Below are 15,768 nucleotides of genomic sequence, written 5' to 3'. Positions count from 1 at the left end.
TTAAAAGTAATTCCCTGTAAAAAACTCAAATACAAAAATCCTTTAAAGATACGGCCAAAAAATACTTCAGCTTTTATAGGAACCCCCAGGTTATTATTTGGTTTTCTTCACATGGTAAATTAATTGTTGGGTTGGTTGTTGTCAGTAGAAGAAAAGCTAGAACATTGTGTTTATTTCTGCACAGCTATTAACTATTACAGGTTCCTGATTTTCAGTCCACCCTGGGTAGGTAGTAATTGTCCCCCCACCAGCTCTGGAAATTAATTCTTGCTGATAGGTTGAGATACTTTCCTCTTTTGCAGTATGTGAAAACTACACATTTAGATCATGCTGGTTTTTCATAAATAAAAATTCACAGAAAGGAGTAAGAAAGAGGACTTTGTAAAAAAAGCCTCAGTGAACATTTTTTTAAGGGACAAAGAGAGGATTTTTCATCTATAGAATCTGCAAAAAGAAAAAGGACCTGCCATGCTGCCTTTCAGGTTTCTTCAGTTTCATGACTTAAGCAACACCTTGATAGTGTTAATGCTGATGTATTAATCTTTCAGCTTTCTCATGGCCAGTCCCCTGCTTATTCCTCAAACTTGAACTAAACTGCCATGAGGCACCTTCCATGCAGAAGTCTCATAAGGAATATCAACTCTATTGTAAAGAAGAGGGAAAAGTACCATGGGGGCGAAGTAATTTTCAAGACTTTAGAGCTTTTTGCCTGTGTTTGAACATAGAGCCTAATTTCTCAGCATGACCCTAGTGTGCTAGCTTTTCTGAAACTGTTTCTGCCTTGAAATATTTTGCCTTGCCTTTAGTGAGGCCTAAATTCTCTCTTTCGTGCTACAGGACACTGATTTGCATATGCAAACAAGCCAACATGACAGCTGGTTCCAGTGTATTAAATTTTCCTGCCAGATCTGCATTTTTTAATGTTAAAGAACTTCAAAGGTCTCTTAAAGTTGGATTATTTTTCTTAAAAAGGCTTCTAATTCCTGGAGTTTGTTTTTTCAACTGTTCACTACTTGTCCAGGTTGACATAAATAGGTCTTTAGCAGCTTAATTTATTGTAATTAATACTTTTATAGTAGTTTGCATTATATATTTGTAAGGGATCTACTATTCCATGCTATGCAGAGGGATGCTGAATCTTCTTTACATCTAGGTGATCTAAGACATGTGCTATGTTGGAGTGGGTGAAATAGGGCAAATTTTTAGGGCTCATCTGGGGAGTATTGTATCACCCACTGAAAGGACTTGGAGAAATGTGAGAGGCTGTCGGAAGGGTGTAGAGGAGAAATGTGCATGAAGGGGAAAAAAACTGGTCTACTTGGTAGGCCCACAGTGGAAAGCAGGGTGAAGCCAGGAAGCCATGAGAAATGTGGGCAGAATTGCTCTGCTGTGCAAGATGCACCAAGTTTCACATTCTTCAAAGCTCCCCTCAGCAACACTTTCCAAAGGTTGAAACCACTGATGCTTCCCCTTCAACTGACCTCCAGATCGCTGTGGTCAGTCCCTCTCTTGCACCTGTTTTTTAAATATGAAATATTGTAGTCATAAGTCATTGCAGTAATTTTTAAAGACAAAACATCCAGTCAGCCCTGATTCATCAAACCTCCTCTGCACGCTGCTGCTCAGGGACCCTTGTAGCAATTGCTGTAGCTCTGGGGATATGGGTAGAAAGATTAATCTCTCAGAATAACTGGCAGATCTATTAAGCTGTAGGAATGTGTATCAGAAGATCACCTTTAGCTCGTTTTCACACACAAGCGTAGTAAAACACTGAAAAAAAATCTCACCTCGGAAATCGGAGCTCCCTAAATTTCTTTTCAGGTTTAAGACAAATCTTTGCAGCTAACATGTGGCCATGGGGAATGAAGAGCCTTGAGACGGTGGCACTGTCAGTGGTAAATGGCATAAATATTAGTACAGTTGGAGGCTGCAAAGTAATGAGGATTCTTCTCTTTTGGATCTTCTACTTCTGGATTTCAATGTACTCTGGGGTATATATCTATTATGGTAAACATACTGTGTCAGGGAAAGAATAAATTCTGACAGTTGGTAGTGTGCAACCTTAGGAAAGCATCAGGTTTTTCTTTTGGGCTTTGATAAATTTTAGCAGTGGGAGTCTATTACTACATCTATAGATTTTACGAGGACAGGGGCAACTATTTTTTTATTTTTTATTTTTCAATTTGGCTTGTTTCCTGAAGCTGTCTTTTGGAATCAAATGGATTATCTTCATGTGCAAGTTGCATCTCTTTAATTATAGCCTTTCTAGAAATAAGCATTGCTCAACCTATACTTATCCCTTGTATAACTACGATTAAAAGGATTTAAGATACTTCTGATTCTAACCATGGAAATATATATATAAAAAAGAATAAGCTCAACTATGATGAATGAGGCTTAAATTTGTTTTGCAGTAGTTAATTTGTAATAACACTTTTTTAGTAATTATGTTTTGTATCAATTGCTCCAGCATACCTGTTTTAATATTTAGGTGATGGTTGGAAATCATAGTTCCAGATAATTTCTTGTACAGTGTTGGCAGTGGTACTTCCAGTTCTAGCCAAACTAATAAATTCAGTGGAGCCATGATAAAAGTTTCATTTGAACAGTTTATGTTGGGTTGATTTTTGAAGTAATAGTTGGAAAGTGGTGGAAATCTGAAGTAACCAAGTCTCACCCATCAATGAGCACAATAGATTTGCAGGCGTCAGTCTCAGATTTGGGAAGAACTTATTAAATATGAGTAAGTTCATTGACATGTCATCATAAAACACCCCAGCCCACCAGACAGCATGAGTGAACACCTCTAAGTATCTGGCAATCACTAACTTCCCTGCATCTGAAGTAGCCCAGTTTTCTTCCAAGGCATACAGTGAGGTGAATATAAATCTGATAGGTTGAAATCTCTTCTGACAGAGGGGGATTTATTTATGATTTTTTAAATTATTATTTTATTATTTATTTACAATATCCTTAGCAAAAATGAAAGTGTTATGCTGTATTTTTACAATCTTTTTTGATTTGTGCAATCTTTTCCACACTGCCACTCTCATTACAAATTACTGCTATGTTTGCTGTGATCTTTGCTGAAATAAAAAAAGTTTGGCATAAAAAATAAGTTCCCTGCGGCCGTGGAATCTGCAGTTTCTTATTAATTACTTGTACAAATATTACATGTTTTACATTACATTTATTATAGGGTCCTGATTCAGGAGAACAGGCATTGATTTTTTTAGAAGGTTGTAAATTGTAGAGCTAACATTTATCTGTGTGTTAGAATTAGGAGAAAAATAAATGCCTGAGATTTTTGTAAGAAACAAGTATCTGAAGTTAAACTTAGTCTGTTGTTTAGTGAAAACATCTTCTACTTATCAGCTTTAGAAAATCAAATAACTTACTCAGGTTTCTAAATAAGGGCATAGAAATTTAACTTGGTGAAAACCTATTAAAAAAAAAAGAAAAAGCCCAAGATTTGTTAAAATATTATTCTGTCATTTAGATCTTTGGCTTCCTGATCTTAATTTTATTATTACAAAAATATTTACACAGGCAGTTTAGAATATTTTGGAGAGTAAAACAACTGTGAATTGCTATGGCAACAAATAACAGCAACAGTTTGCTTCACATCTTTCACCATGGGAAATTTTTTACTATGCATCACATTAACAAAAAGTATCAGCAAATGTTTTTCTCACTTGGTGATAAAAAGCAACATATTCTTATTTGGCAACGTTAGATATAAAGCTTTTGTTAGCATTATAAATGGATGCTGGATACAGGTTTCAGTTTTTGTCTCCAAATTGAGACATCAAGATCAAAGCATTGTGGGAGACAGCATTTTAGCTTAGACTGTCCTAGAAGGAGATCTGTCGAGTTTGGATCTGATTTTCCAGAGTTAGACATTATTGAAACTCATCTCAAAAGGAAACAGAATTTGATTTGTTTAATTTCAAGTGAAACCAGTTTTTTGGTCTCATGCATGGTGAAACCTCTCCTGTTTTGTGAAACAAGGTGGGAACATTTGAGTGGTAGCTGAGATAGACTTAAATGAGTTGTGTGTAGGATGTCAGGAGCAGAGATATTCCTAAGGTGAATCAGCATTGACAGGGGCAGTGAAGACTGCAGCTGGTGGGGGAGCAGGGAATGGCATTTGACTTGCAAGTGGGAGGCTCTTGCTAGCAGTGTCTCCTTGGAAAGGAAAGAGGAAGAAAGTTGACATTGGGAGTGATTCTTGCCTACTTTATGGGTGACATGAGAGACACAGGTTAATGCTTGGAGAGGAAGGGAAGTCACCACAACCAGGAATGGCTGGAGACATGAGTCTCCTCACTTGTAGAATCTGCTACTTTTTAAACACAGTCATTTATCTATGTGTAGAGTTTAGAACAGCAAACAGAATAATGTTTTGTGGAGCTCTGTCTCCCATTATATTGGAAAAAACCTGCTCTTTTTGCGGTTCATTATTTTGATGTATTTTCTAGTGGATAGCTTGCAGGCAGAGCACTGCTGTTCTGTGATTCTTAGAGCACTTTTTCAACAGCACTATTACTTGGAAGATGTTTACATTCTTACATTCATCCATTGAAGCCAGAGAAAAATGTTGGCAGTAAAAGCAAGAGAGATAACTGACTTTTTAATAAGTGACTAACATTTCTCCTTTCTTTCCCCACTCCTTTTGGTTTTTTTTTTTCTTTTCTTTTCTTTTTTTCTTTTTCAGTATTACCAGAACCTTTGCATCAGGTAAAACAGAAAAAGTCATCTTTCAGGCACTTAAGGAATTAGGTCTCCCCAGTGGAAAGGTATTTATTTGTTTTGAATGACTCTTTAAAATTCTAATAAATCAATGAATCATTCGCATTCGTAGCTGTGATCCAAGTCATTTGCATCCCACAAAAACATGCCTATTGTTCATTATTTACTTATTCAACACTGTAGGTAGTTTATTAAAACCAAAATGTAATTAAATCTGTATGACATAGTGGTCCTCCAACCTCTTAGATGAAGCTTCCCTTCTTTTCTGCAACAGTCTGGGCACAGAATATGCACTTAATACTTTTCCTGTTGCATACTGACCTCTCAGTTGTGTATTTCTTGGACTCCCTCTGGCAGCTGCAGTGCTCATCTTGTTCAGAGGAGGCCAGGATACTGAATGTGTCCCATCCCTCATACCTCTGAATGAGAGCTGGTTTGCTTTTTAGAGCTGTTGCACCCACCAAACCTGGGACTTATTCTCAATGTTCCTTGGCTTCAGTAGAGGTATCCTGAAATTTGTACACTATTTTGGACTTCTGGGGTTTTTTTAAGCTTCAGAAGGCAAATAAAGATTTTTTTTTTTTTCAGTTCTGTGTTTATGTAGAATTAAAGTGAATGTGAGGTCATGTTCTATGCACATCAAACAGATCTATGATAAGTATTAATTAAGAACTGTTTTCAGAAAATAAAAAAACAAAGTAGGTAATTGTGTATTAGCTAGAGAGCAAAAAGAGTTCTTGGCTACTTTTTCTGATGCAACATATGGTCTTGGAAAAAGAGCACATAAAGTCTCTTTTGCTGCATAAATATACCTTTGAATTTTGTTACAGAATGATGAAATCGAGCCTGCAGCATTTACTTACGAGAAATTTTATGAGCTCACCCAAAAGATATGTCCCCGAACTGACATAGAGGACCTCTTTAAGAAGATGTAAGTTCAAATATAATATAATCTTGCTCTAAACTCATTTTGCTGTATTTTTAGTCCATATGTAATAGTGACAGAACACTGAAGATTATCTAAGCTTGAATCCTACTAGTATCAGCAGTATTTTAAGACAAATTTAGTCTTGTTTTTTTTTTCCTGCTTGCTTTCTTCTCAGATTGTTAATGTAAAAGTTCACTCTGTATTTTAGAGCAACTTTTACATGAGTTAGAGGAAGCAGCTGGACTTTTTTTTTGCATTGGCTTTACTAACTAATGTTAATTTTAACTTACTTAACTTGCTTCTTTAGGTGATTAATATAGTATATGAACTAATTCAGTGAAATAAGAAATGTGAAGTTTAGAAGTTTCTTCACTCAATTTACTCTAAGCTGGAGGACTTACATGTTGTTTTATGAACAGATACTTGTTAAGTTATAGTAAGTTTGGGAAGTATACTGTGCCAAACACAGAGAGTTAGTACGTTTTCTATGTTCATTTTGAGATGATAGAGCTACTTCCAGTAGAAAAGTAGGTTGTTTTAAAAGTATCAACAATGTCAACATGTAAATCATACCTACTGTAGCATCATATATGAAAACTTACATTCTCTAATAAATTCCTTTTCAGCAATGGAGACAAAACTGATTATTTAACGGTAGACCAATTAGTGAGCTTTCTAAATGAAGTAAGCTTTTTCATACATTAACTACCATACAAGTCTGTCTGCAGTGGCTTGCTTCTTCCAATCCTTCCATTGCATGAATCATGCCATTGTTTGCTATGCTTTTGATCTGCTGATCTTTCCATTATGGTAACATCCAGATGCAAAAATCAGCTCAAACCTTGTATGTTGTGCTTTCTACATGTTGGCTTTGCAGGTTGTATCTGTTGATTACTTGCTGTTGTGTTATGTTGTATGTTATGTATGTTTTATGCATTTTATACTGTTATATTCATTATAGATTCAACTAAAATATACCCAGTATTTATTATAAACAATTATCTTACCTGTAGGCCACAGCTAAATATATTTGCTAAACCTTCTGAATAACAGAAAAAATGGTTTTACAGACAGTCGTTTGATTCTTCTCCACAGTATTATTTCAGTCTATTACAAAGAGAGCTAAGAGGGCATTTTAAGAGTTTGTGTATGATTTTTAAAATACTATGTGTGCAGGATAAGAGGAAATCTTTTTATTTCTCTATTTCCAGAATACAGTTGTTGGCAAGAGTCATGAGTGTGTGAAGTAGTTCAGTAAACAGTGTGGGTTTGGTTTTTTTCCTATTCCTAAAGCACAGTAAGTTAAAGAAGACTGATTCATTTGTGATTGCAGCAATAAATGAACTATGTAGATTTGTCAAGAACATGCAAATGGAAAATAGGCATATGCTGCTTGGTATTGTGCCAGTAGATTCCTGTTATCAGAAGCATGGATAGCTCCTTTACCTCTCTGTGTCATCTTCTAGGGACTGAGTGCATTGCCAAAAATCTCCTCCTCTAAAATTATTTTACTAGGTATAAATCTATTATTTATTTATTTATTTATTTTTATCTGATACTCTGTATGAAAATTCTAGCGGTGGGTTTCCCATACGTTAAAAGTAGTACATGATTTTCTTTTTTACAGTAGGGAATGCATGCCTTATTCTTCACCAAACCTGAATTACACATAGGAAGAGCATTCAAAAAGAAGAGATAATGAGAAGATTAACAGCTTCAGTTACATACTTGGGGCCTTAGTTCATATCCACATGGTTCTCTGTATTAGCAAATTGGAGCACATTCTTACTCTTATTACTGTGAGATGTTCTTTTGTCACAATTATTTTCAAAGTTCAGTGTCTAAACATTTGCAGGACTGAGGTCAAAGCTAAGGCATGTCATTTTTGCTTCTGCATTGAAGAGAGAAAGGATAGCATGATTTAAATTATAAATTATCTCCTTAAAGTACCTCAGCTTCCAATTTACTTGAAGTGATAACACTTCACATCTTGTTGGCTACATTCTTTCTGACACCACATATTTTGCAATTGTAAATCTTGGTTGATTCTTTTGTTTGAGACTAGAGCTGGGGAAAATTAGCCAAGTGGTTTTACACAGAAGGACATTCATTCTAATGACTGAAATTAATGCCTTTGGCTCTGTGCTGGAAGTCTTGTGGTCTCCAAATAGAGTTTAAAAGTCTGGTCGTGATTTGAAAGGAGCTAAATTATGCAGAATTTCCCTCCTGAAGTGATCATTTCTGTCCCCTTGACAGCTGGCCAACATTGCAATTAGCAGTGGTGTTTAATGCTAGAAAATATAAAAACATTATTATTATTTTACAGGAGAGGGGAGTTACTTGGCAGAGCAATTTGTCACGATAGTCTTTAACCTAAATTTATTTTTAACTCAGTAACCTCCAAGGCATGATGCAGAAGCTCTAAGTGTTACAGGTTTTAAGGGAGCATGAAGATATTTTAGTATGAGTGGTGAGTGAGTTTTTCTAAAAACTTTTTCTAAATATTTTTTCTAAACTGCTGTCTCTGTTTGACTTTTAAATGCTACTGACTAGAAGCTAATTTGATTGTGTATCAGTATTAAAGCTTCTGGGAAGTTTTCAGAAATTTAATTATTGTCAGGCACCAACTACCTTGCCTAGGTCTTTTTTTGAAGTCAGAATTTTGAAGAAGAAAATGTAGGAGAAAAAGAACTGAGATCACTACTATTGAGATTTGCTCCTGCCATACATTTGCAGTAATAAAATAATAAGCCAAGTAACTGTAAAAATGGAAATTCAGTTGTCTGACCAAGACTTGTCCTTTCTTCTGGGAAGGAGGTATGAGGAGATCCTTTTCTATCCCTTTATTTCCCACAACCCCCTTTCTTTCCCCTTTTCTTGCTCTTTCTCCCTTCCTTCTTTCACTCACTCGCTCACTTTTCCTCCCTCCTTCCCACTGACTCGCTCTTTTTTCATCCCTCTGTTTTTCATCTCCACCCAAGGACATCCTTTTCACTGCTGCACAGGACAAAATCAAGTGGCTAAATTGATTTCAGCACTGCATCTCAGTTTGTATCCATTCAAAGAGACTGGAGTCCAGGCTGTGAGGGGCTAAATGGTCTTTCTCTCTCTGCAGAACCATACAGGCATTCTTTCCACCCCATGCTTTTAGGTGGTTCACCCTCATATGGTTAGGAATGTTTAGTGTAAGGGCGTCCTGTCTAATATGGTAGCTAGAACAATCAAATGCAACTTCATTGACCATACACAACTAGTCCTGGGGCATCTTGTCTTTCTAGGTGAAACCTGATGTTTTAGTTTTGGTCAGCTTTTGTGTTACAGCTTGCCAGTGCCACTAAGCTTAGTAGTGCAGAATATTTCCCCAAGATACATTAGAAAACATTCTTCCTTTTTTTGAACTTCATCAGTTATCAATGTTGCTTTATTTTTAAAACCAAGTAAACATTAACTTTTGTTCAAATGGAAAAGTTATAGTAAGTCAGGATCATTCCTACAAGAATATTTAGCTCTTATCTCTTTTCAGTAACTGTGGGACTCTTTCTCAGGAGGACACTTTTCACGTTATCCCATTTATTTTCTTTTGTTTGTTTAAGACTAACTAGAAAAAAGAGAGTGGGGAAGAGCACTTTTCTTGAGTTAAGAACCTTCCCTATTACTTCTTACACTGTTTTGAAGTGGTGTATTGTCACTAATGGTATAAAGCTTGTATTTTGTCACAAGTAGAGTGTACTGTTGCATGCCTGTTTTGTGTTACTGTTGTTTGCTGCTTAGCGAGTTGTCTTGCATCCATCTGCTCTCATATCATATTTCATCTGAGTTTTACTTAGATACACAGACAGCCGACCAGTAGTGAATGAAACTTGTATTTTAGATGCTGCAGACTGTCAGTAACGTTACTTGAAAGATCCCTCATGAATTGCATGGTTAAATTAGCATTGGTTGTAATTTCTTCGATGTAATTAAGCACATGCACCGCTGTATTGGTTGTACAAAAAGGGAGCGAGTGCTTATTTTTGATTGGATATTGCTTTTCTTTAATGAAAAAATGTCAAAAAGTTTACACACAGGGAATTACAGCAAATGCTGATAGTGTTGTGCCAAGCCATGTCAACATCATCCTGCCCACTCCAAATTATTGATCACCAGTATGGGGGTGGCCTGTTACTTTTCTGAATTCTGCTTAAACTAAAGCTTGAAAACTGTGCACCTACTGGGATAAAAGAGTGTTTTCACAATCATATTTATTTATTTATTTTATTGCATCTGCTTACATGCCACTACTCTGTTCAATTCTGGTTTTAATTTTTCTTTAATGGAGAATCAGGCACACAGTGTGCAGCTCTAATCCAGCAAGGAAAAAATCAAGTTATGTAGCACACTATTTAGTGAAAACTTATAAACTCAGAGTTTAAGTGGTGTATTAGAAATCACTGCTAAATTGTATTTAAATATTACTTATTTCATGAAACACTAATACTAATTTCAAAAATTGCTATGAATTGAAGAGATAGTACTGTGAAGCTCTTTGAAGTTGTATATGTTTCTTCTAAGAACCTACACTGTTGTTTTGAGTAGTCAATAACACAGCATTTCCATAATTCACAAATAATCATGAGTAGTTGCATGTTTTTAAATTCAAGTTTCAAATTCTCTATTTATATAATAGCCTTATTTTACTTTTAATTTTTACTTTAGCTGTTTACTTCAGTCTTGAAGAAGACATGCATTTTTACAGAGGTGATTACAGTGCCATCAGTTAAGTCTGTCAGTTTACATGACCTACAAAATAAATGTAGGAAGAGAGAGAATTTACAAAGAGGAGAGATTTAGCTATTTATTTCAACATTTCTTTTGCATGTATACCACATGCAGTCATAATTTTCATGAACAAGCAAGAGTAAGACTAGTTACAGTTTCACTGGATTGGTTTTTTGAAATATTTTTGTAACCAAACTGCCAAGGTTTTTTATGAAAATAAGGTTTATCTTCTGTCTAATCTAAATTTGTAAGTAAGTTGCAGGGCTTTTTTTTTTTTTTAAATGTTCACTTCTTTCTTTGCCATCTGCAGTAATGAAATGCTCTTGGATGATAGCCATGCACTATATTGTTTTGCTGAATTCCATTGTTTTCTAACCTTAGCATCAACGAGATCCTCGGCTCAATGAAATTTTATTTCCCTTTTATAACACAAAAAGAGCAATGCAGATAATTGAGACATATGAGCCAGATGAAGACTTGAAGCGTAAAGGTAAATAAGGGAGGGGATTCAGTATTCACTGGGGTAGTTGTTCTGAGGTATCCCAACTTTTAAAAGGGAGCTTACAGCCTTTATGGTCAGGGGGCAAGCACTTGTGTGGCCACCCCGTGAACTCAATGAGGAAACTGATCTGCTGAAAATTATCTTTCCCTCAAAATCTGTGATTTTTTAGGAGGATTATTTCTCTGATCCGGGTCAGAGGGTGGCTACAAAGACAGCCAGCCTGATAAAGAATGAGAGATTCTAGGACTGAGTAAATAGGGAACAACTAGAAACTCCTAGAAATAAGACAGCATGCATGTGACTATGGCCAAGGTCTCAGTGAGACCAGAAAACTGTACAGATATTGTGTAAAAATAAAACTTTTTTTTTTTTTAAATTGTTATGTACACTGTTGGTTATGCATTCACCTTCTTGTGATCTGTGTAGTGCATGAGGGCAGCAACCTAGCTTATAACAGGATGTTTTATGTAAGTTTATTGAAAACTTGTTCTCTGAGCAAGGCAGTTGCAAGAACTGTCTCAAAACAACTCTTGCGCTGCTCACGTCCTGAGCTCTTACGGGTGTTGGAGGTGTCTGTGGTTGAACTTAGACCCCAGTCCTTATCTGTTCTGAGGAACAAGCTGTGCTGGGATCAGTGACAGCAATTAGAAATGTTACTGTCCCCATTTGTCCTCCCTGCCCTTTTGCTGGAAGTCATTGCCATCGTAGTATGAAGAGGAGAAGACTGCAGCCTTGCAAAGACCCCAGACCCTCAGGCATTGTAACAGGGAGCCACTTTGACTAGATGTTTATCTTAACACAGCAGGCTGAGTAGCTTCTACCCATCCCCACTAATGCTGTGCCTGGTGATGAGAGATGTACAAAGCTAACAACAGAAGGAGGCAATATTTTAAAATCTTTTGTGCTGCAACCTGGTTGGGTTCCCTCTGTGCCTTTGTGCTGCTTTACGATTACAGTCGCTGGTGCCAGTGGTGCATCCCACAGCAGCACCTACCCCATTCACTTTCTCTGGGTCACTGGCTGGGTAGAATTAACAGTTGTCTTTCTCAGTCTATAAACTTAAGGAGCCCTTCTATAACTGGATGTGTAGTTTTCACCTTTCCTTCTTGTACTGTAGTCTTTATGACCAAACTGCTACAGGACGAACTTGTACCGTGTGGGCTACTCCAGGCACTGCATTATATGCTGGGTTAATAGATGCTCTTTTAGTTTTGTGGAAACATGGACTTTCCCAGAATCAGCTGGGAGAGAGGGAGATACTTCTCTTGTCTAGGAGTAATTTATAAATGTTATGAGGATTTCCTACGCACAGGAAATGTAGCTTGATTTTTTTCCTCTCTGTGGGAATTAGAATTCCTCAAGTATTAATGACTTGGCTGCCTTATGTGCTTATTAATGCCTTAGTGCTAGCCATAGGATATTGAGCAAGGTGTGCATCAGATTTTTTTCTGTTGTTATCTAGGAACACTGGCAGATTTTTGCCAAGGACACAATTTCTGGTCAGTTTGGACCCTGGGAAAGCAAGGACTGTATTTTGCTTGCAGAGGCCTGTACAAGCATAGCTTCTGTGCTATGTGCTATTCTCTGTGAGATAATTTGATTCCTGCCCACTAAACATTTCTAGTAGTAATTTGCCTTGCTTTCTTCTTCTTTCTAGGTGTCATATCAAGTGATGGGTTTTGCAGATACTTGATGTCAGATGAAAATGCCCCAGTTTTCCTAGACCGTTTAGAATTATATCAAGAAATGGACCATCCTTTGGCTCATTATTTTATCAGTTCCTCTCACAATACATATTTAACAGGCAGACAGTTTGGTGGCAAGTCTTCGGTGGAGATGTACAGACAAGTACTTTTGGCTGGATGCAGGTTGGAAGCAGGAGAAAACAGCATTTAATATCTGTTAATGAAATACTTTATACCTATATAATATACCTTGGTGGTGATATATTGCATAGCTGAATGTATAAATATTTGTGTAGTAAATGAAAGAAAATGTTTATCACACTTCTTCCAAAAACATGAAAAGGCTGTGAAATGTAGGAATTAATTTTAGGAGAAGTGAGAAAAATAACAGAAGTTTGATCTCAAAAGGACAGCCAGAGAATTTCAGAGGGCTTTCTGCTTTGTAATTAAAAAGCTAATATTTAAATGAGAATCAGTTTAGGATTTCCTGCTTAATTTCTCAACCTACTGGTATGTATCATAGTTAACTGAGTAAGAGGATAAATCAGAAGAGTGCTACAAATATTGTTCAGTTATACATATATCAACCCACACATATTATAATTAAGTTAATATACCCAAAGTTCTAAAATGGGTCTGAAGTTACAGATAAGCAGCTTAAAAGCTTTATAACTTACTGCTCTGAACAGCAATGCTTAGAACGTATCCTCAGTACCTTGCCTGTAGTGAAACACTAAGGGAGCTGACATAATTTTTCTTGGGTCCTTAGGTGTGTTGAGCTGGACTGCTGGGATGGCAAAGGTGAAGACCAAGAACCAATAATAACGCATGGAAAAGCAATGTGTACAGATATTCTTTTCAAGGTAAAAGCCTGACCTTCACACCAGGGAATAAGCCCCAGTAGAATCCCTGGACAAGAATCTGTGGAGGGGCACCCTCCCCTTCTCAGCAACCAGATGCTCCTCCCTCATGACCAACTAACAAGTTGTATTGGCACAATTTCTTGTCCCCAGTTCTCAGGACTTACTTCTGCCTTGCATCATCCCCCCTCTGTGTAACATCTGCCTTTCCACAGAGACTGCAGGAGGCAGGGTTACTTCTTTTGCCCCGTATTTTCACATCCTGTGGCCTTTGCACAGTAAAGTAAATATGTTTTCCACCATCTGAGAAATTTCTTAGGTGTGGAAATGACCTGAAGTCACAGGAGTTATTGTGGAAGTAGAAATCCTCCCTGGCAAGAGGAGATAGCAGCAAATCCAGTGATAGTGTTGATGGTTTCTGGGTGAAGCTGCCCTCAGTGCTGCAGGCACCTGTTGTGTGCAGAGTTCAGGCTGTTGTGGGGGAACAGAGAAGAATGGACATACAGTTTGTGTTAGTTCTGGCTTCACTTGTCACACTTTGAGCTCTGTGTTTCTTAGGGTGGGGTGGAGAATAAAACAATCTCATTTTGATTGTAATTTGATCTGTTCTAATTTGAATTCTATTATTCCATTTTCAAGGATGTAATTCAAGCCATTAAGGAAACAGCATTTGTTACGTCAGAGTATCCTGTCATTCTTTCTTTTGAAAATCACTGCAGGTATATAGTGCTCTTAGGATTTTTTTGTAGTGCAATATGTGAGGGAGATGATAGAGCTCAAAAATACTATATCTGAGTAAAAATACTAATTGAGTCTATTTGGAAACTGGGGAGGGATATGCAGGTGTACTGAGTGTCACTTGGAAGAGACTATTTTAATATACTAGTCGATATTTAACTTAATAATGGAAATATTTTTAACTGGTAAATCTGTAAAATATATTTGGATGTTCTATTAATTGTGTAGGATTCAGTTAATCTTTTTTTGGTCTTATTAATTTAATCTGTCAGTTAATAGACTTTTATTGACAGTTCAATTATAGTAAAGTAATACTTATCAGTTGAGAGCATAAAATTTGTGATGTCTGCATTACTTAGTCTAATTCTGTTTTGCTGAATAATAAGAATTTCTTTAATATATATTTTAAAATTAACCAACATAATTTTTTCCAGCAAATATCAACAGTACAAGATGTCAAAATACTGTGAAGATCTTTTTGGAGATCTCCTGTTGAAGCAGCCTCTAGAAACACATCCAGTATGTTATATTCTGCCAGTCTTATAATTTTTGTATATGAGCTGTATTTAATAGAGATGATAAACTGGGATCATATCACCTGTAGTGCTGTACACTGCCAGTCCTGTGCTTTCAAAAATTACTAATGATTATGGCTGTCTACACTTCTTGGTACAAACTTGTCTTTATCTGATTTGTTTAATCTCTTCTGTACAGGGCTCTGGCAAGCAGCTGGGGAAAATCCATCCCCTTGATGTGTGACGTAATATCAGCACCTACATAAAATACACCACATACATTGTTTTTGCAGGTCATAAATAATTCTGAAATTGCCAGTCACTGGTAAAAAAAAAATTAATTATAAATTGCATGGTCTCAGCTGAGGAAAATTCTTCTTTCAGCTACACTTTGCATGCTTCATGCTCCAGATCAGGTCCCACAGTCTAGGGGGCTCCCACTACTGCATTATGTATTAAATTAAGCACAAAGAGTTCCCCGCAGTTCGTTCAGACCATCAAGTGCACTGTGAGCTGCATGCACTTCACTCTCCTGTGTGGCAGGAAACAATAACAGCCACTGCTTCACAAACACAATATTTGAGACTTTAATAGCTTGTTACCTGGTATTTGCAGCTGCTCTTCCAGGCCTTCCTTACTGTCCTGGGCAACATGCTCACTGTCTGCCAGCAGGCACCCAGAACCTTCAGATGCTCTTTAGTGCCTGGGGAACCACAGCAAGGAGGACTCTGCCTTAACCTTTCAGGTCCTGTCCATGTGGCCCCTGCAAAGGGACCTCCTGGTATTATCATCTCTAGTGCTATGCTTTTCTTGGCTTCCCTTGCATGGTGCAGGAACACAAAAGGCCTGGTGAATATCATGTTGTTTCCCTGAAAAATGCATTCCAGAGGAATAAATCTGGACTGTTCCCCCGTAATATATCTAGCATCTTGCCACATTCCTCACATTTGACAGCTTCCAGCAACTTTTAAGCAAGACTAAACCATAGCTGGCCAAAGGCTGCCATGCTACTACCCCAGCACCCAGTATT

General features: G+C 37.0%; 1 protein-coding gene across 1 annotated transcript in view; it reads left to right on the top strand.

Annotated features, from left to right (window-relative positions):
* PLCB4 (phospholipase C beta 4) overlaps positions 1-15,768 on the top strand; it is a 196,212-nt gene that overhangs the window by 123,401 nt on the left and 57,043 nt on the right. Inside the window, exons 9-16 of the mRNA XM_030448201.1 lie at positions 4,718-4,799; positions 5,583-5,683; positions 6,307-6,364; positions 10,820-10,928; positions 12,598-12,808; positions 13,395-13,488; positions 14,125-14,204; positions 14,658-14,742. Coding sequence (XP_030304061.1) covers positions 4,718-4,799; positions 5,583-5,683; positions 6,307-6,364; positions 10,820-10,928; positions 12,598-12,808; positions 13,395-13,488; positions 14,125-14,204; positions 14,658-14,742 — 820 coding nt within the window. The remainder of the gene's footprint in view (positions 1-4,717; positions 4,800-5,582; positions 5,684-6,306; positions 6,365-10,819; positions 10,929-12,597; positions 12,809-13,394; positions 13,489-14,124; positions 14,205-14,657; positions 14,743-15,768) is intronic.

This window comes from Calypte anna, chromosome 3, assembly GCF_003957555.1.
Source record: "Calypte anna isolate BGI_N300 chromosome 3, bCalAnn1_v1.p, whole genome shotgun sequence".
Taxonomy (NCBI): domain Eukaryota; kingdom Metazoa; phylum Chordata; class Aves; order Apodiformes; family Trochilidae; genus Calypte; species Calypte anna.
Note: the sequence above shows the minus strand (reverse complement) of the source record. Positions and strands in the feature narration are given on the sequence as shown.